We start from the raw sequence: 21,809 nt of genomic DNA, 5'->3' as shown, positions 1-21,809 counted from the left end.
TGAAGATCGGGCAATTATTTAAAATAAACATTCAACACAGTGCTCATTCCTGATAATTGCCCTGTGTGAAAGTGCCGTAAATTACCTGACAAACGAGCAAATGCATTTTTGATCTGGTACCTAAAATCCTCATTTGTCATTAGTACTTTGGCCTCTGTAAACAGGAGTGTATCACTGATAAACAGACCGACTAAGGCGCTCTCTCCCCAAGGAGAGATCATACCCCCCAATTCCTGACTTAGGCCTCTCGCTCAGTTAAGAAAGTACTCTTTGCACTGATGAGGGGAAATCACTCTGAAACAGCTGTCTGCAGAAGAGATGCTGGCTTATTTTAATATCCAAATCATGTCTAAAGGCCTATTTAAAGGGTCAAACACTGACTTATAGGATAGCTGCTTTACATCTGGTGGCATTAGAGGCATAGCTTGTTGACAGCTCATCCCTTTCTTCCCAGAATTCCAGAGAAGCATGTATGGCCTATAAGTCTCCTCACACCGACTAAGGCTACTTTCACACTAGCGTTCGATCGGATCCGTTCTGAACGGATCCGATCATAATAATGCAGACGGAGGCTCCGTTCAGAACGGATCCGTCTGCATTATTTTTAGCATATAACAGCTAAGTGTGAAAATAGCCTCGTACGGATCCGTCCAGACTTTCAATGTAAAGTCAATGGGGGACGGATCCGCCTGAAGATTGAGCCATATTGTGGCATCTTCAAACGGATCCGTCCCCATTGACTTACATTGTAAGTCTGGACGGATCCGCACGGATCCGCACGCCTCCGCACGGCCAGGCGGACACCCGAACGCTGCAAGCAGCGTTCAGCTGTCCGCCTGTCCGTGCGGAGGCGAGCGGAGCGGAGGCTGAACGCCGCCAGACTGATGCAGTCTGAGCGGATCCGCTCCATTCAGACTGCATCAGGGCTGGACGGCTGCGTTCGGGTCCGCTCGTGAGCCCCTTCAAACGGAGCTCACGAGCGGACCGACGAACGCTAGTGTGAAAGTAGCCTAAGGCTACTTTCACACAAAATTGTTTTGCAGATCCGTCATGGTTCTACAAAAACGCTTCCGTTACAAAAATACAACCGCATGCATACGTCATGAACGGATCCGGTTGTATTATGTCTTCTATAGCCATGAGAGATCCGTCTTAAACACCATTGAAAGTCAATGGGGGATGGATCAGTTTTCTATTGTGCCAGATTGTGTCAGAGAAAATGGTGTCCGCTTCCAGAGCAGAATGGTGACTGAACGGAGGCAAACTGATGCATTCTGAGCGGATCCTTTTCCATTCAGAATGCATTTGGGCAAAACTGATCTCACACACGGAAAGCCAAAACGCTAGTGTGAAAATAGCCTAAGGCACTCTCTCCCCAAGGAGAGATAGTACCCCCAACTACTGATAAACAAGTCATAGTAACAACCATTCATCAACAATCATTTCTGAATGTAAATGCAGAAAACAAGCAGGTAATGATCAGAAAGAAATCATTTGCCACTGATCATTGCGACACTATAAGCCCTAGTATATTGACCCAAACAAAATGTTTTCTTTCTGTCTGACAGGTCTCTTCATGGTGCAAGGATGTCTTCAATATCTACTGCAATGCTTGTACTGTAGCAACCATTCACACATACAATAGGCTTTTTGTGGTTGTGTTCTCATCTACTTCTATTTCTTGTGCTTAACTGTTCCTATCTATGAATGAAGATCCCCTTTAGGCATGATAATTGCATGAAGCTAATGTCATTCTGCATCTATGCAGCTATATGGAAGCTTCAAAATAACATTCCATTGAAACTACATTCATTTTGTAACAGAGTCAATAGGCTTTATAACCTTGATTATCTTACCTGTTTATTAGAAGACATGTTTGATAATGTGCTGATACTGCTGGTATCTGTGACAACCATTGCTGAAGGAAAACGTGATGTGTGTGAATACTGGGGAGGTTCCTGTTTATGTGCATACACTGTAAATAGAGCACAAAAATTAATATGAATGGTACTTTAGTCTCTGTTGCCATATTGTGATGAAATGTTAATACCTACCTGCTAATAACTTCAGACCCGTAAAATAAATATACATTTTAAGAGTTCATCATATCATCAAAACCTCAAATTTAATTTGTGGTAAAGAAAATGCAATGACTTTACACATATATTTGCTTCTGGTACCTTACAGTTTGAAAGGTATACTGCATTATACAGTAGATCAACAATAAGAGGTGCATAACAATGTACTACAACTCCAGAATCTGCTAAATCTTCCTGAAGCTCTTTTTCAGTCAAGCGGGGGGTTCTGATTTGCCTTTCTATCAATCCTACAAGCAGCTGTTTGAACTTTTTCTTGGTCTTCCACACCTTCTCTTGACCCCCACTGTTCCTGCTAAATGCCATTTCTAATTTATATTTCAAACTGAGGAACTGGCAACCTGAAAATGCTTTGCTATCGTTTTATAGCATTCTCCTGCATTGTGGGCCTTACACATTTTGATTTTCAAAGTGTTAGGCAGCAGTTTAGAAGCACCCATGGCTTATGTTTTTTGGAACAAGGTTAGTGGATTCTGGGTATTTATAGAGCTTTGATAGTTGCATCACCTGGCCTTTCCCAACAATGATTGTGAACAAGCCTTCACCATAACAAATTATTTAAGGTCTCAGACATTGGTCAAAGTTATCTGAACACTGAAATCTCCTTGGGTTCCCATACTTTTGCAAGGTACTCTTTTCCTTTTTTGACTCTAAAATTGTACAAAACCAAAATAATACACTGATATTGTTTAAAATGTTGAAAAGTGTGTTTATGCCTTTTCAAGATCATTCCATCTTCAACTTTCTTAACTGTTCACAGTAACAGTAATTGTGATCCCCAGGGTTGCCCACAATTTTGCATGCCATTGTGTGAATATATATATATATATATATATATATACTGTATATATCTGAAATGATAACCTTTCCATGGCAGATGTAGCCATGGATCAATTCCTTTTCTAAATACATATCTACAGGTTAAGGCCTCTTTCACACTACAGTTTTTTGCGTTCCGTATACGGTCCGTTTTTTGCGTTCCGTATACGGTCCGTATACGGAACCATTCATTTCAATGGTTCCGCAAAAAAACGGAATGTGTTCCGTATGCATTCCGTTTCCGTATTTCCGTTTTTCCGTTCCGTTGAAAAGATAGAACATGTCCTATATTTGGCCGCAAATCACAGTCCGTGGCTCCATTCAAGTCAATGGGTCCGCAAAAAAAACGGAACACATACGGAAATGCATCCGTATGTCTTCCGTTTCCGTTCCGTTTTTTGCGGAACCATCTATTGAAAATGTTATGCCCAGCCCAATTTTTAATATGAAATTACTGTATACTGTATTTGCCATACGGAAAAACGGAACGGAACAACGGAACGGAAACGGAACCACAACGGAAGCAAAAAACGGAACAACGGATCCGTGAAAAACGGAACGCAAAACACTGAATTCAACATACTGTAGTGTGAAAGAGGCCTAACAGTTTTAAATGCTCACTATATACATTTAGTTGTTCTTGACTAATTAAAAGAACAAACCCCAAATGCCACTGAGAATCTCTTGGGTTTCATTTAATTTGATTTAATCTCAATATCTCTTCTATGGCATGAAAAGAATACAAATATGTTGCCAAGTGAGTAGTATGCCTAAAAGTTCCAACGACGTTAAGAGTACTTACTGTGAGAATTTTGAAGTTGAGTCATAGTAGCCATAAATGGCTGTTGTGTCATATGACCAGAAGAATGTTGCATTAGAGAATGTTGATGTGGACTGTGCAGCTGTGGTGAAAACTGCACTGACTGTAAAGCTGCTAGGCTTCCTGCAACACTGTTGATGACAGGGACACTCTGTGCTTGAGTGGTGTTCAAATCTAAATAAAAGAATGCCACACAATCATTTTAAATATTTTCATTAATATTTGCTTTTATATGATATATAAATGTCCAAATATATAAAATTTAATGATATACAAGAATGGAAATCATGCCATTTCACCATACATATACCATTCAGTTTGGTTGTCTACATTTTAAACCTAAACTTGTCATAAACCTGTGACAGAAACTTGCCATTGCATAGACCAGTGATTGATCTATAATACTTAAGGCCAATAACAATACAAAGATATGCCACATACTGTATATGCTCAAAGAATGTAAAATATTAAAACAAATCACATTTATGGAAGCACCTTTCTAGCATTAATATCCAAGTTTTTTCTTGTGATTTAAGAACTATTTCTTTTTTTCAGTAGGTTAGGCTACTCTCACACTTGCGTTCAGAGCGGATCCGTCTCAGACGGATCCGCTCATATAATGCAGACGATGGATCCGTTCAGAACGGATCAGTCTGCATTATATTGTAAAATACATTCTAAGTGTGAAAGTAGCCGCAGACAGATCCAGACTTTACATTGAAAGTCAATGGGGGACGGATCCATTTGAAAATTGCACCATATTGTGTCACCTTCAAAAGGATCCGCCCCCATTGACGCCCTGCAAGCAGCGTTCAGGTGTGCAACGTTCAGGTGTCCGCCTGCTGAGCGGAGCGGATCCCAAACGCTGCCAGACTGATGCATTCTGAGTGGATCCACATCCACTCAGAATGCATTGGGGCTGGACGGATCCGTTTGTGAGAGCCTTTAAACGGAACTCACAAGCGGAGCCCCGAACGCAAATGTGAAAGTAGCCTTAATTTGCTTTGCCAGTTTTATTTCCTTGAATACTGTACAGACAGCTGTGACATTTCTAATAATAATCTTTATTTATATAGCACCAACATATTCTGCAGCATTTTACAATCAGGCGGTTTATCTACAAATAGTTATAAATATTATAGCAACAAACAAGTCAAAAATATATTGAATTTTTTGTAATGTTCAGCGACTGTATATTATTGTTTTCTTTCTAGGAAATTTGCTTGGTAAAATTTGCATACTATGTGTAAGAGTGCCATCACTTCATCACTGCATTTTTGTATCATTTAGCCCATATAGTGTGTTTTTTAGCCTCTGACATTTTTTTATGGAATTTTTTGGAATCCTATTTTTTTTTTTTAGATTATACTAGGTTGCCCCCTGTGATGTCATTTTCTCTGTAGACATGTTGCTCCTAGAGAGTCATTTGCATATATTAAAACTTTGTTTTTCTCAGCAATATGGGCACATATGGACATGGGACCAACACAGATGCATTCAGCTGCCAAGAGCAGATGCAACAGATCAGCCAGTTTCAAATCTGACAGATGCCGTTTAATAAAGAAATCTCTATCTAAACCCTCCATTCCTGGAATACTGTGCAACATGACTTTGGATGTATACGGATATACCTCACTTTTAAACACTGCATCCACTTACAGGTGACTGTGCAGTCATATGCTATTTCTTGGCATCTGATCACTTTTTCTTGACCAGAGACTGTAAAGGGGTTGTCTCACTTCAGCAGGTGGAATTTATCATGTAGCCAAAGTTTATACAATGCACTTTCTAATGTATTGTGATTGTCCAAATGGCTTTCTTTCCTGGCTTTATTCATTTTTCCATCACATTATACACTGCTTGTATCCCACGCTTGCACACTATAAGAAAAAGCGCCGGCCTCTCTGGTGGCGGGGAGCATGGGAGTGCACGTAGATGCTTTTTACTAAAGTGTGCAAGCAAGGCCACCGCTGCAGAATTATAGGGTGGTCGCAACAATGGAAATGAGAAGTGTATAATGAGATGGAAAAATGAATAAAGATGGTAAAGGAGGCAATATCAGCAATCACAGTACATTATAAGTGCCTTGTATTAACTTTGTCTAGATGATAAATGCCATTTGCTAATGTGAAACTACTCATTTAAGAGATGTCACAGATGAAAGGACTCCAAGATCAGGCTAATCATGGTTTGTATCTGTAACCATAGAGACACATAGATCTGCATTGGAGCTGCATACTAAAAATGGTACGATATTTTTATCAAGACTAGTTGTAGATAATCTAGTAGAGACCACCTGAATCAATTGAAAATATACGGTAAGTGATCAGTTTAAAACTTAACATTTAATACACATAATATAGAAAATTTGGTCCCATGATGATTGGATACAATTGTAGAAAATAAAAGGAGCAGCGCGGTGGTACACCTACGGAGAACAGGTGCAATCAACCAGAACCCAAAAACAGACAATGGTGCTCGGCGGCACTCAAATTAAACCCGGTGGTCCTACCGCTTAGATGAGAAGCTCCTTGGATTCACGACCGCCCGTCCAGTGCTGATAGATATACACACCGTTTGGTGACGGCAGACGTGTGCATCAGGGTGTAGGAATGCTAGGATTGCTGGCCCTAATATCACCCTCGGGCCCTACAATGGCCTAAATGGCGTGACCACGGTATTCCGCGATCAGCCAATGCAGGAACCTACCCCTGGAATTGGTGCGCCCTAATAAGCCCTCAGCTGCCTAGTCCCTACACGCATGTTTCGCAAACATAGAAGAGTGAATGACTCATCAGGGGAAACACGGAGCCTGGGCTGAGACTGTGCAAGGAGCGCTGACAGATGTCATCAGCGGACACTGCACAGAGGCAAAGTTCAGACCACAGTCCAGATAAAAGGAAAATGTGGCCAAACCTAATAACCAGTGAGAAGGACAAACTGATACTCGTCCTAGCCACTGCTAAACACTAATGGCGCATGGGCTGATGTAGCCTGGGGAAGCGCTCAAAACCGCCACCTTTTAAACCAGGACCGCCGTGTGGTCTCGTATAAACAAACGGGATCGGGCGCGGTGACGTAACCATGCTCACAGGCGTCTGCTGAAGAGACCTCCCCCCTCTGTGCGATCCGTTTTTTTTTTTTTTTTTTTTTTTGTTTTTTTTTTTTTTTTTTTTTTTTTTTCGCGCATGCGCGCGTTTTTTCGCGCGCGCGCGCATGCGCGCATATGCGCGCGCGCATCGCACTGTCTATCATGGGTGGGAGTGTCCTGACCAAGCCTCTTTTTGAGGCTCGGTCCTGGTTTAAAAGGTGGCGGTTTTGAGCGCTTCCCCAGGCTACATCAGCCCATGCGCCATTAGTGTTTAGCAGTGGCTAGGACGAGTATCAGTTTGTCCTTCTCACTGGTTATTAGGTTTGGCCACATTTTCCTTTTATCTGGACTGTGGTCTGAACTTTGCCTCTGTGCAGTGTCCGCTGATGACATCTGTCAGCGCTCCTTGCACAGTCTCAGCCCAGGCTCCGTGTTTCCCCTGATGAGTCATTCACTCTTCTATGTTTGCGAAACATGCGTGTAGGGACTAGGCAGCTGAGGGCTTATTAGGGCGCACCAATTCCAGGGGTAGGTTCCTGCATTGGCTGATCGCGGAATACCGTGGTCACGCCATTTAGGCCATTGTAGGGCCCGAGGGTGATATTAGGGCCAGCAATCCTAGCATTCCTACACCCTGATGCACACGTCTGCCGTCACCAAACGGTGTGTATATCTATCAGCACTGGACGGGCGGTCGTGAATCCAAGGAGCTTCTCATCTAAGCGGTAGGACCACCGGGTTTAATTTGAGTGCCGCCGAGCACCATTGTCTGTTTTTGGGTTCTGGTTGATTGCACCTGTTCTCCGTAGGTGTACCACCGCGCTGCTCCTTTTATTTTCTACAATTGTATCCAATCATCATGGGACCAAATTTTCTATATTATGTGTATTAAATGTTAAGTTTTAAACTGATCACTTACCGTATATTTTCAAGACTAGTTGTAGACTAGGTTTTCAAAGTTCCTACATTTTACATTAAAGATGCAAAATAATATTGAAATGGTGTTGTACATATCCTTTAACTTTTATTAAAGTCTAAATATACTTTAAAAGACCAAAACGCCAACATATACAATTAAAATAATTATACATGCATCAAATTCATTATGGACATATTCAATTCTATCAAGTTGCATTATGTATCAATTTATGAGAAAAGATTATCTGATGGTAAGGCTTGTCATCAAGTCTAAAATTGCACATTGATACCTCATTACTATAGTAAGAAAATCATACAGCTTCAAATGCAGGTCTGTATTATTTACAGGTTCCATAAAAGTATCCAGCTTGTGCAGACTTACTTTGTGCTATTGCCATGACTCCAGAAATAGGTGCCATGATGAGGTTCTGTGACTGTTGGGAATTATTGTGAACTGATTGTGACAAACTGTGAATATTCGTCAAGGTGCTTACAGGTGGCAAACCTCCTCCAGAAACAGGAATCTGTTACGAAATAGTGAGTTTCACAATGTCACATTTATATATAACTGTGTAATTAGAAACATTAATACAAAATTGGCCATTCACAGCTGGACATCTGTAGGCTTTGAGACATCTCCCTGCCTTTTATTTTTGTTGTGAAAGCATAGATCAGATCACAAAGACACAAGGAACAAGGATATTTTAAAGAGCAGCGATGCCCAACCTGTGGCCCTCCAGCTGTTGTAAAACTGCAACTCCCACCATGCCCTGTTGTTGGCTGATAGATGGAGACTGTCCAGGCATGCTGGGAGTTGTAGTTTTGCAACAGCTGGAGGGCCGCAGGTTGGGCATCCCTGTTATAGAGCCTTGCAAAATCATATTGTGTGAAAAATGTTTTTTTTAAAGAACAAATTTGAAACAATACAACAGGCATCCTCAAACTGCGGCCCTCCAGCTGTTGTAAAACTACAACTCCCACAATGTCCTGCTGTAGGCTGATACCTGTAGGCTGTTCGGGCTTGCTGGGAGTTGTAGTTTTGCAACAGCTGGAGGGCCGCAGTTTGAGGGATGCCTGCAATACAACAATTATACTGTGCATAATTCAATAAAAAAAAATCACATCTATCATAATTACTTACTAAGGCCTCTTTCACACTACCGTTTTTTTTTTCCGTTTTGCGGTCTGTTTTTTGCGTTCCGTATACGGTCCGTATACGGAACCATTCATTTCAATGGTTCCGCAAAAAAACGGAATGTGTTCCGTATGCATTCCGTTTCCGTATTTCCGTTTTTCCGTTCCGTTGAAAAGATAGAACATGTCCTATATTTGGCCGCAAATCACAGTCCGTGGCTCCATTCAAGTCAATGGGTCCGCAAAAAAAACGGAACACATACGGAAATGCATCTGTATGTCTTCCGTATCCGTTCCGTTTTTTGCGGAACCATCTATTGAAAATGTTATGCCCAGCCCAATTTTTTCTATGTAATTACTGTATACTGTATATGCCATACGGAAAAACGGAACGGAACAACGGAACGGAAACGGAACCACAACGGAAGCAAAAAAACGGAACAACGGATCCGTGAAAAACGGACCGCAAAACACTGAAATGGACATACTGTAGTGTGAAAGAGGCCTAAAAGAGGAACACTTTTTTTAAAAGAAAAACCAGTGTATGACATGTTGACTTGCTGTTGAATAAAGATACAAAGCATAGACTAAGGGTTCATTCACACGTCCATAAGTGTTTTGTGGATCCGCAAATTGCGGATCCACAAAACACGGACACATGCAATGTGCGATCCGCAATTTGCAGACCGCACATCACAGACACTATAATAGAAAATGCCTTTTCTGGTCCGCAATTGCGGACAAGAATAGGTCATGTTCTATTTTTTTCAGAAACGGAATTGCAGATCCCGAAAAAACGGATCCTGACAAACGGATGCAGATCCCAAAAATGCGGATGTGGATCCCGGAAATGCGGATTTGGGTCTGCAAATTGCAGAAAAAATGCGGACCTAAATTACGGATGTGTGAATGAACCCTAATAGTAACATATATATATATATATATATATATATATACACACAATACATACTTGTATTGACTGTAAAGCTGTAAAAATGTTATCTTATGAAGTTTGACATGAACAAAGCTGTTAGGCCCCTTTCACACGGGCGAGATTTCCGTGCGGGTGCGATGCGTGAGTTGAACGCATTGCACCCGCACTGAATCCTGACCCATTCATTTCTATGGGGCTGTTCACATGAGCGGTGATTTTCACGCATCACTTATGCGTTGCGTGAAAATCGCAGCATGTTCTATATTCTGCGTTTTTCACGTAACGCAGGCCCCATAGAAATGAATGGGGTTGCGTGAAAATCGCAAGCATCCGCAAGCAAGTGCGGATGCGGTGCGATTTTCACGCATGGGTTCTAGGTGACAGTCTATTCACTGTATTATTTTCCCTTATAACATGGTTATAAGGGAAAATAATAGCATTCTGACTACAGAATGCTTAGTATAATGGTGCTGGGAGGGTTAAAAAAAATAAAAAAGTTAACTCACCTTATCCCCATGATCGCCTAGTTCCCGGTCGGTCTCTTCTTTAGCTGTGGCTAAAGGACCTTTGGTGATGTCAGATCACATGCTCCATCACCATGGTGATGGACCATGTGATTGGAGCATGTGATCTGACATCACCAAAGGTCATTCAGCCCAAGCCCACAGCTAAAGAAGAGACCGACCGGGAACTACACGATCATGGGGATAAGGTGAGTTAACGTTTTTTTTTTTTTTAACCCTTCCAGCACTATTATACTAAGCATTCTGTATTCAGAATGCTATTATTTTCCCTTATAACCATGTTATAAGGGAAAATAATAGAATCTTCAGAACATCAATCCCAAGCCCGAACTTCTGTGAAGAAGTTCGGGTTTGGGTACCAAACATGCGCGATTTTTCTCACGCGAGTGCAAAACGCATTACAATGTTTTGCACTCGCGCGGAAAAATCGCGGGTGTTTCCGCAACGCACCCGCACATTTTTCCGCAACGCCCGTGTGAAAGGGGCCTTAAGCCGTGACTAGATGATTATTGGAACTTTTGGCATGGCTGAAAACTCTCAATTGACAGCTGCTTAAACAAAAAAGTTTTGAGTGTTGAAAAGAGAAGCCAATGACTGGAAATGAAAAGGGAAAGTATTTTGCCAAGTGAAAAAGTCTGTACGTGGCCCACCCCTTCAAAGAGCAGGCTTTTGGAGAGTCAGTTTTATCAATGTGCATGTCATCTGTAAAGAAAAACAAACACTGTTCCACCCACTTTTCTACTTTCTAAGGTATTTAATCAATAAAAAGTGAACAGCTCTTTGTTACATTTATTGGTCAGCTTCAAAAGGGCCTTAAAGTGGGTCAGAGAGCTGTTTTAGTGCAAACTGTCCATTCAAAATTTTTAGTCTACAATGCTTCTTTGTTTACTGCTGACCCTGTGAGCACTGTGTATTTTGCTTGCTTGTCTCTCTTATCTTATCAGCACTGCAGCTACAATAGACCAGGTGTACTCACCAATTTACCATCAGGTGAAAGCATGCTATGGCCAGGATCCAAGCTCACTGGAGAAACCTGCTGGAGGACTGACTGACTGGTCAACATGGCATTGTTGCCATGGTGATTTATTGTTGATGAAGTGACCTCGTTGTTTCCTTGTTGACTGAATCTTACTCCTGCAAAATAAAACATGCACATTATTCTACTGTGCACATGAAATTATAAGAGCACTGCCTCTACCATGTGCTTGGAAGCACACAGTATCCTTGTATAACATAGCTATGCTTCTTCTTCTAGAGATATATATGAAATATTGCATCCATATTAACATAGAATAATAAAGAATATTACCGTATAGTATTTCTGTCTGATGTCTATGCAATAAAGAAAAACTGGAGACATAAGCAGGTATATTAGGAACCCATAGAAAACTAGCTTTTTAAATATATAAAATCAATAATAATGATATTTTTATTTGAATTAGGGTTATTTAGTTTAGACAAAAATATGACAAAGGCCCCCTGCACACGAATGTGTGCTTCCCGTTGCCGTATCTCAGACCGCATTTGCGGATCTGCAATACACGGGTGCCGTTCCATTGCCATTCACTTGAATGGGTCCGCAAATCCAGAGATGCGGAATGGTGCAAAACAGAAGCACAGAACAGAACCCTATGGAAGCACTACGGAGTTCTTCCGTGGGGTTTCGCCCTGTACTTCCATTCCGCAAAAAGATAGAACATGTCCTATCTTTTTGCGATCCGCTGCGGCTGCCCCACGGACTGTGTTCGTGCAAAATGCAGGCCGCAGCACAACCACGGAGTGCACACGTTCGTGTGCAGGGGGCCTAAAGCTAGTTGCAGTCCTCTGCACATTGCCAAAGGTTTGTAAGGCTCCATCCAGCCCCATTCACTGCAATAAATATGCCGAGAATCGGACGGAAGAGAACCGCCGCATGCAGCAGTTTTTTAACAGCTGATTCTCTGCATATTTGCCGGAAAAGCGGACAGATCTCGACCAGTCCCTATTATAGTGAATGGGGCCAGATGAACCCTTACAAACATCTGGCAATGCCAGGGTGCACGGAGGTCCAGCAGGCTGTTCCCTGCCGTAACAGCATGCCGGATATCTTAAACGCTAGTGGGGGAAACCTAATAACCGTTTGAGGTTGACACAATATGGTGCAATTTCAAACGAATACGTCCCCATTGACTTTCAATGTAAAGTCAGGAGTCCCTTTTATACCATCGGAGTTTTCTCCAATCCGATGGTATATTTTAACTTGAAGCATCCCCATCACCATGGGAACGCCTCTATGTTAGAATATACTGTCGGATATGAGTTACATCGTGAAAACTCATATCCGACAGTATATTCTAACACAGAGGCGTTCCCATGGTGATGGGGACGCTTCTAGTTAGAATATACTACAAACTGTGTACATGACTGCCCCCTGCTGCCTGGTAGCACCCGATCTCTTACAGGGGGCCGTGATCAGCACAATTAACCCCTCAGGTGCCGCACCTGAAGGGGTTAATTGTACTATCATATCCCCCTGTAAGAGATCAGGGCTGCCAGGCAGCAGGGGGCAGACCCCCCCCCCCCCTCCGCAGTTTGAATATCATTGGTGGCCAGTGCGGCCCCCCCTCCTTCCCTCTATTGTAATAATAGGTTGGTGGCACAGTGTGCGCCCCCCGCCCTCCCCCTATTGTAAGAATTCGTGGGTGGCACAGTGTGCGCCCCCCATCGGCCCCCCCCCCCTCCCTCTATAGCATTAACAACATTGGTGGCCAGTGTGCGGCCTCCCATCTCTTCCACCCCCCCCCCCCCCCCCGATCATTGGTGGAGTTCCGATCGGAGTCCCAGTTTAATCGCTGGGGCTCCGATCGGTATCCATGGCAACCAGGACACTACTGCAGCCCTGGTTGCCATGGTTACTTAGCAATAGTACAATAGTAGAAGCATCATACTTACCTGCTGGCCGCCGCACAGACCTGTCACTTACCAGTAGGTGGAGCTCCCGGCCGGACACAGAAATCGCAGCAGCCAGCAGGTAAGTATGATGCTTCTACTATTGTACTATTGCTAAGTAACCATGGTAACCAGGACTGCAGTAGCGTCCTGGTTGCCATGGTTACCGATCGGAGCCCCAGCGATTAAACTGGGACTCCGATCGGAACTCCGCTGCCACCAATGATCGGGGGGGGGGAGATTGGAGGCAGCACACTGGCCACCAATGTTGTTAATGCTATAGAGGGAGGGGGGCCGATGGGGGTCACACACTGTGCCACCAACGAATTATTACAATAGAGGGAGGAAGGGGGGGCCACACACTGTGCCACCAACAAATTATTACAATAGAGGGAGGAAGGGGGGGTGGCGGGGGGGGGAGCACACTGTGCCACCAACAAATTATTACAATAGAGGGAGGAAGGGGGGCGGCACTGGCCACCAATGAAATTTAAACTGGGGAGAGAGGGGGTCTGCCCCCTGCTGCCTGGCAGCCCCGGATCTCTTATAGGGGGCTATGATACGCACAATTAACCCCTTCAGGTGCAGCACCTGAGGGGTTAATTGTACGGATCACGGCCCCCTGTAAGAGATCGGGTGCTGCCAGGCAGCAGGGGGCAGTCTTGTACATAGTTTGTAGTGTATGCTAACTAGAAGCGTCCCCATCACCATGGTGAAAACTTAGATCTGAAAAAGCTTTTATGCAGACGGATCTTCGGATCCGTCTGTATGAAAGCAACCTACGGCCACGGATCATGGACACGGATGCCAATCTTGTGTGCATCCGTTTTTTCACGGACCCATTGACTTTAATGGGTCCGTGAACCGTTGTCCGTCAAAAAAATAGGACAGGTCATATTTTTTTGACGGACAGGATACACGGATCACGGATGCGGCTGCAAAACGGTGCATTTTCCGATTTTTGCATTTTCCAACGGTCGTGTGCATGAGGCCTAAAAGGGTTGTCTGCTTTATTCATATTGATGATCGTGTAATAATATTAGAGATCATAGTTCCTAGATTTCTTGAGAAGGGTTGATGATCCAGGGAGTTATTCTGATTGCCCGATTGGTGTCGGGAGGGAATTTTTTTTTTTTGCCAAAATTGAGGAAAATTGGTTTCTACCTCATGGGAGTTTGCCTTCCTCTGCATCAATTTTGCAGTATAACAGGCTTAACTGGATAGACGTATTTCTTTTTTCAGCCTTACAAACCTTTCAGCCTTATGTTACTATTATTCCGCAGTTGTTTAATCTGAACTAAAACAAGTTTTTTCATCTGCTAAAATGGTCTTTATAGAAGTTAGCAGACCGGCAGAATTGCCCGAGCTTGTAACAGTGTAAACATTAATTAACCCAAGCAATGTTACACGCATTCTTCTGCTGTATTTCTAACCTCATGCATAGCTGCATAGTTATTAAGCTAAAAAAAAAAACTAAGTCCACAGAGTTCAACCTCTCCATATTACCCCACTGTTGATCAGGAAAAGCAAACAAAAACCTAGCGTTAACCGCTTTCAGTTTGTCACAGTGGAAAAATGTCTTCAAAACACAGTAATGTTTTTTTACATTAATGAAACAAAAATAATATTTGCACATACAAAGGAAGAAAAGTGATAATTTGTTTTCTAATTTCAGACAGTGTCAGCTGGGACATCATTTACAATATAGCAGAAATAATTGGTTTGAAAAAGTCCTTTAAAGTATCTGCCAATGTTCACACTGGAAGTGATGATGGTCTATTTCCATTCATGTGACTGCTACAGCCTATCACTGGTCATGTGTACATGAATGACATGTGACCGTTGAGCCTATGCAGTCACGTGCTTTTCTTGCACATGTGACTGCTGACACCAGTGATCGGCTACCACAATCACAAGGTGATGACATGGCAGACCTTTCTAAGGCCTCGTTCACATGGGCGTGTGCGCTCCATTGCCGTATTGCGGACCGCATTTGCGGATCCACAATACACGGTGCCGTTCTGTGGGCATTCTGCATCACAGATGCGGACCCATTCACTTCAATAAATGGGTCTGCATCTGGCCTGAAGAGGATTTGCAGGAACACGCATTCATTTGTGAATATATTCATAAATTACTAGGAAGAATAACAGAGGAATGACACAATGCAAAATTACAAGAAAAGGTGATCCCGAATAGTTATTTAATGGTGACTACAAGTATTTACTTTGTACAGTGTCTGTCCTTATGTAATAGTAAATGATAATCCAAACCCAAGTGATAAGAAAAACAAAGTACACCCTCTTTAAAATCTGTGGTTTTACATGTCAGGACGTGATTTAGAAAAAGAAACTGCTTGTCTTTAGAAGTTCTTAAAATTAGGTAAATACGACTTCCGATAAACAATACACAACAGATTCCACCATCTTATTATTTAACAAAAACTAGGCCAAAATGCAACTATTATTTTTTTTTAATGCTTCTTTAACAATGAAGAGAGTGAATAGGTCTTGATAATCAAAGGCCCTTTATTAATTGACCATCAGTAAGTACACAATGACAGATAGGGCCCAACTACACCGTGACATTTTGTCGCAGCAATGACGAGCGTAAATTTTTTGCAACTGTCACATCGCAGTCGCAGCATGTCGCATGTTGCAAAGCGACACCATAGACTATAATTATAAAAATTGTTGCAGGACATTGGTGCAACAAAATGTCGCATGACAAATGTCGTCGTGTAGACCTAGCCTAAAAGCAAAGGTTCTGGCAGTTTGCTAGTCTGGAGCATTCAGACATGTGTTAACACAATGCCAAGGAGGTAAGACATTAGCAATGATCTTAGAGAAGCAATTGTTGATGCCTATCAATCTGCAAAGTGTTATAAAACCATTTCCAAATTTGAAGTCCATCATTCTACAGTGTTTATTCGCAAGTGGGAAACATTCAAGATAGTTAACAATTGTCACAGGAGTGGAATTCCCAGCAAATTCATCCTGGAGGTCAGAGTGTGCAATGCTCATAAAAATTGCAAAAAAAACCCCAATAGTTCTAAAGCTGCATTTACATGAGCCAATAATCGTCCAGATTATCGGGAATGACAGATTATCGGGAGCGCTTGTTCATTGGGTGATCATAGTTTCTGGGCAGCAGATTGTGTGATATAAACAGCGGTCTGCTGCTCAGAAACCATGATTTTGTATGAGGACGAGGAATCGCAATAGCGATCCTTCGTCCTCTTACAGTGAAGGATATCACTACATGTAAATGCATTGGTGTCCTTCAATAAGCGAGCAGCCGACTGTCGGGAAGAAACACTTCATTCCTGACAATGGGCTGCAGAATCGTCCCATGTAAATCCACCTTAAGACTTACAGGTCTAAATGTTCAAGTTAATGACAGAACAATTAGAAAAAGAATGGAGAAATATGGCTTTACTTGAAGGGTTGTCAGGAGAAAGACTCTTCCTTCTAAAAAGGACATGCCAGCACAGCTTAAATTTGCAAAGCTGTATCTGAACAAATCACAAGTCTTCTGGAACAATGTTCTTCGGACAGAAGAGACCAAAGTGGAGATGTTTAACCATAATTTACAAACATCTCATACAGCTGTTAAGCACAATGGTAGAGGGGCTATGATTTGGGTTAATTTTACAGCCACAGGACCTGGGCAGCTTGTAATCTTGTAATCAACGATGAACTCCTCTGTACATCAAAGAATTCTAAAGTTAAATGTGTAAAGTCAATTCTATTCAAAAGCTAAAGCTTGGCCAAAAGTGGGTTGTGCAACATGACAATGATCCCAAGCGCACCAGCAAATCTACAACAGAATGGCTGATTAAGAAAAGAAGAGTGTTGAAATAGCCCAGTCAAAGCCCTGACCTCAACCCAATTTAAATGCTGTGGTGGGACTCTAACAGGGGGTTCAGACCTGAGCATTCTGAAACAAGCGCTCTGTATGCACGATTGTACGGGCGTTTACAATCGCGCATACAGAGACAGGCGTGCACACATTGTCGCGCGTTCCCGAATATCTATGTGCGGGAACGCGCGACAAACGCCCCAACAAAAAGCTCAAGAACTTGTTTGAGTGTCAGGCGTTTTACAGCGCGATCGTACGCGCTGTAAAACGCCCAGGTGAGAACCATTCCCATAGGGAATCATTGGTTTCTCCGTGTTGAGCGTTTTACAGCGCGTAGGAACGCGCTGTAAAGCGCTCAGGTCTGAACTTAGGGTTAGGCCTCTTTCACGCGGACGTCCCAGATTTGCTCCGGATGAGTTGTGTGTGAATTGCGGGAAACCTGGGTGAGTGCGCACACAATTTCAGTCAGTTTTGACTGCAATTGTTTTGCGTTGTTCAGTTTTTATCACGTGGGGCAATGCGTTTTACACGTGCGTGATAAAAAACTGAATGTGGTACCCAGACCCGGACTTCTTCACTGAAGTTCAGGTTTGGGTTAGGTGTTCTGCAGATTTTTATTATTTTCCCTTATAACATGGTTATAAGGGAAAAAAATAGCATTCTTAATACAGAATGCTTACTAAAATGTCGATTGAGGGGGTTAAAAAAAAATAAAAATTAACTCACCTTATCCACTTGATCGCACAGCCTTCTGCGCGATCAAGTGGATAAGGTGAGCAATTTTTTTTATTTTTTAACCCCTCTATCGACATTTTAGCAAGCATTCTGTATTAAGAATGCTATTATTTTCTCTTATAACCATGTTATAAGGGAAAATAATACGGTGAATTTACTTTAATGGGGTCCGGGGTTGCTCATCCTTATCATCTCCTAGCAACCATGCGTGAATATCGCACTGTATCCGCATTTGCTTGCGGATGCTTGCGATTTTCACGCAGCCCCATTCATTTCTATCGGGCCTGCGTTTGCGTAAAAAACGCAGAATATAGAATGTGCTGCGATTTTCACGCAACGCACAAGAGATGCGTGAAAATCACCGCTCAGCTGCTCAGCCCCATTGAAGTGAATGGGTCCGGATTCAGTGCGGGTGCAATACGTTCACCTCACGCATTGCACCCGCGCTGAATTCTCGACCGTGTGAAAGGGCAGTGGTCCGGCAGTCATTGATATTCGGACCCCTGCTGTATGCGCCGGCATCGGTAAAATCACTGATGCAGGCGCATTAACCACTGCACTGCCGTGGTCAGCACTGACTGTGGTATGTGTGGGCTTCAGACATATGCAGGGTGTCCATTGAGTCCCCACGCTGCTGTGACGGATCCACGCTGCTGTGACGGGCATTGTAGCTGCCTTCCCAGAGAGCCTGTGAGATCCAGCCCCCTGGATCTCACAGGCAAGCAGGCTGTAAGTGTATTACAGTCTGTAATACACTTACAGCCAATGCATCACGATACAGAAGTATTCTGAGGCAATGTAAAGGGGATCAGACCCCAAAAGTTGAAGTGCCAAAGTAAAAAAAAAAAAAAATGTAAGTTTCAAGTAAAAAAAAGTGTCCTTTTCACAAAATAAAGTTAAAAAAATAGGGAAAAAAATAAACGTAGACATATTAGGTATCGCCGCGTCCGCATCGATCGGCTCTTTAAAAATATCACATGGTCTAACCACTCAGGTGAATAAAAAATAAAATAAAAACTGTTCTCAAAAAACAATTTTTTTGTCATCTTACATCACTAAAGGTGCAACACCAAAAATTAGCCCCTACCTAAGACAATCGCCAAAAACATGTAAAAACTATGGCTCTCAGACTATGGAGACACTAAAACATGTTTTTTTTTTTGTTTTAAAAATGCTTAAAGTGTGAAGTGTAAAAAAAGAAGTTGTTGATATATTAGGTATCGCCACAATCATAACAACCTGCTCTACAAAAATACTACATAACCTAAACCCTCGGGTGAACACCATAAATAAATAAATAAAAACGTGTCAAAAAAACATTTTTTGTCACCTTACATCAAAAAAAGTGTAATAGCAAGCGATCAAAAAGTCAAAGCCATTTTTTGTCACCTTACATCACAAAAAGTGTAATCGGGTGAACACCATAAAAAAAAAAAAAGGGTCAAAAAAGCAATTTTTTTCACCTTACATCACAAAAAGTGTAATAGGAAGCAATCAAAAAGTCAAATGCACCCCAAAATAGTACCAATCAAACCATCATCTCATCCTGAAAAAAATGAGACCCTACCTAAGACAATCGCCCAAAAAATTAAAAAAAAACTAGGGCTCTCAGAATATGGAGACACTGAAACATGATTTTTTTTATTCAAAAATGTTATTATTGTGTAAAACATAAATAAATTAAAAAGTATACATACTAGGTATCTCCGCGTCCACAACAACCTGCTCTATAAAAATACCACATGATCTAACCTGTCAGATGAACATTGAAAATAACAAAAAATAAAAACGGTTACAAAACAGCTATTTTTTGTTATCTTGCCTCACAAAAAGTGCAATATTGAGCAACCAAAAATCATATGTACCCTAAAATAGTACCAACAAAACTGCCACCTTATCCCATAGTTTCCAAAATGGGGTAATTTTTTGGGAGTTTCTACTCTAGGGGTGCATCAGGGGGTCTTCAAATGTGACATGGTAGCTTAAAATGATCCCAGTGAAATCTGCTTTACAAAAACCATATGGCATTCCTTTCCTTCTACGCCCTGCCGTGTGCCCGTTCAGCAGTTTATGACCACTTATGGGGAGTTTCTGTAAACTACAGAGGCAGGGCAATAAATATTGAGTTTTGTTTGGCTGTTAAAGTGGTTGTCTGGGATCAGAGCTGAACCTTGACCTACCCTTATTTTCACCCAGGCAGCCCCCCTTAAGCTAGCATCAGGGCATCTGATGCGCCGATGCACTCCCTTGACCTGCGCTAAATCGTGCAGGGCAAGGTCTCTTTTGTTTTCAATAACACACTGCCGGGTGGAAACTTCCGCCCGGCAGTGTGTTCAGTGACCTCACCGGCTCTGATGGGCAGGCACTAGCGCTGCCGTAGCCATTTTACTGGCTAGGGCGGCGCTAAATCCTGCCCATCAGTGACAGTGACATCACCGGGCTTCCTGGCATCCCCATGGAGAGCCCCAGATCTCCAAAAAATGCCTTTGCTCTGCATGATTTAGTGCAGGGCAAAGGGGAGCATCGGAGCGTCGGGGGGCTGCCGGGGTGAAAATGGAGGTATATGCGGGTTCAGCTCTGAACCTGGACAACACCTTTAATCCTTGCTTTGTTAGTGGAATTTTTTTTATTAAAATGGAAAATCTGCCAAAAAAGTTAAATTCTGAAATTTCATCTCTATTTTCCATTAATTCTTGTGGAACATCTAAAGGGTTAACAAAGTTTGTAAAACCAGGGGTGTCGTTTCTAAAATGGGGTCATTTTTGGGTGGTTTCTATTATGTAAGCCTCACAGTGACTTCAGACCTGAACCTGAAAGTGGGTTTTGGAAATTTTGGGAAAAATTTTAACATTTGCTTCTAAACTTCTAAGCCTTCTAATGTCCACAAAAAATAAAATGGCTTTCACAAAATTATCCAAACATGAAGTAAAAAATATGGGGAATGTAAAGTAGCAACTATTTTTGGAGTTATTACTATCTATTATAAAAGTTGAGAAATTGAAATTTGGAAATTTTCACATATTAAAAAAATTTGGGTAAATTTTGTATTTTTTTATATTTATAAAAAAAATACCAAATTTACCAAAAAATTTTAAAAATTTGAAAATTTCCAAATGTCTAATTCTCTACTTTTATAATAGATAGTAATAACTAAAAAAATAGTTGCTACTTTACATTCCCCATATGTCTACTTCATGTTTGGATAATTTTGTGAAAGCCATTTTATTTATTAAAATGATATTTTTTTTACTCAGTTTTACCACTGTCATGAAGTACAATATGTGATGGGGAAAAAAAATCTCAGAATGGCCTGGATAAGTAAAGGCGTTTTAAAGTTATTACCACATAATATGACACGTCAGATTTGCTAAAAATAGACTGGACAGAAAGGTGAAAAATGGCTTGGTCCTGAAAGGGTTAAACGATCAGCCCATGAACTGGAGAACTACCTTCCACTGTAAACAGTGGGAGGCAGACACCATGCAGCCTCTGTCTGAATTATGGTGAGGTGACTGTGCCAAAATTCCGGGAAATTTGTGTGAACAGACTTCAATGAACTAAAATAACATTGTAAGGAAGAGGGGGCCAAAATTCCTCCAGAACGATATGAGAGATAGATAAAGTTATTGTTGCTAAAGGCGGTTCTACAAGATATTAATTCATGGGGTGTACTTAGTTTTCACACATTGATTTTCCATTTTGGCTTCATGCTTTGTGGGATCTGTTGTGTGTTGATGTTCATCTGTGGTTGCATTTACCTAATTTCAAATTTCTATGTAAAACCACAGAATTCAAAGAGGGTGTACTTTGCTTTTCTCAGGACTGTATATAGATTGCAATTTGCAGCTCCCTGACATAGTGGAGTGTGGGAGAAAACCTACACAAACACAGAGAGAACATACAAACTCCATGCAGATGTTGTCTATGGTCGGATTTGAACCTAGGACCC

At 41.9% G+C, this 21,809-nt stretch overlaps 1 protein-coding gene across 1 annotated transcript in view; it reads right to left on the bottom strand.

Moving 5' to 3' along the window:
• Nucleotides 1-21,809, bottom strand: part of HNF1B (HNF1 homeobox B) — a 66,751-nt gene that overhangs the window by 7,295 nt on the left and 37,647 nt on the right. Inside the window, exons 5-8 of the mRNA XM_044286182.1 lie at nt 11,313-11,470; nt 8,127-8,268; nt 3,718-3,909; nt 1,857-1,975 (exon numbers count right to left, since the gene is read on the bottom strand). Coding sequence (XP_044142117.1) covers nt 1,857-1,975; nt 3,718-3,909; nt 8,127-8,268; nt 11,313-11,470 — 611 coding nt within the window. The remainder of the gene's footprint in view (nt 1-1,856; nt 1,976-3,717; nt 3,910-8,126; nt 8,269-11,312; nt 11,471-21,809) is intronic.

This window comes from Bufo gargarizans, chromosome 3, assembly GCF_014858855.1.
Source record: "Bufo gargarizans isolate SCDJY-AF-19 chromosome 3, ASM1485885v1, whole genome shotgun sequence".
Lineage (NCBI taxonomy): Eukaryota > Metazoa > Chordata > Amphibia > Anura > Bufonidae > Bufo > Bufo gargarizans.
This window is presented reverse-complemented; position numbering and strand designations above follow the sequence as displayed.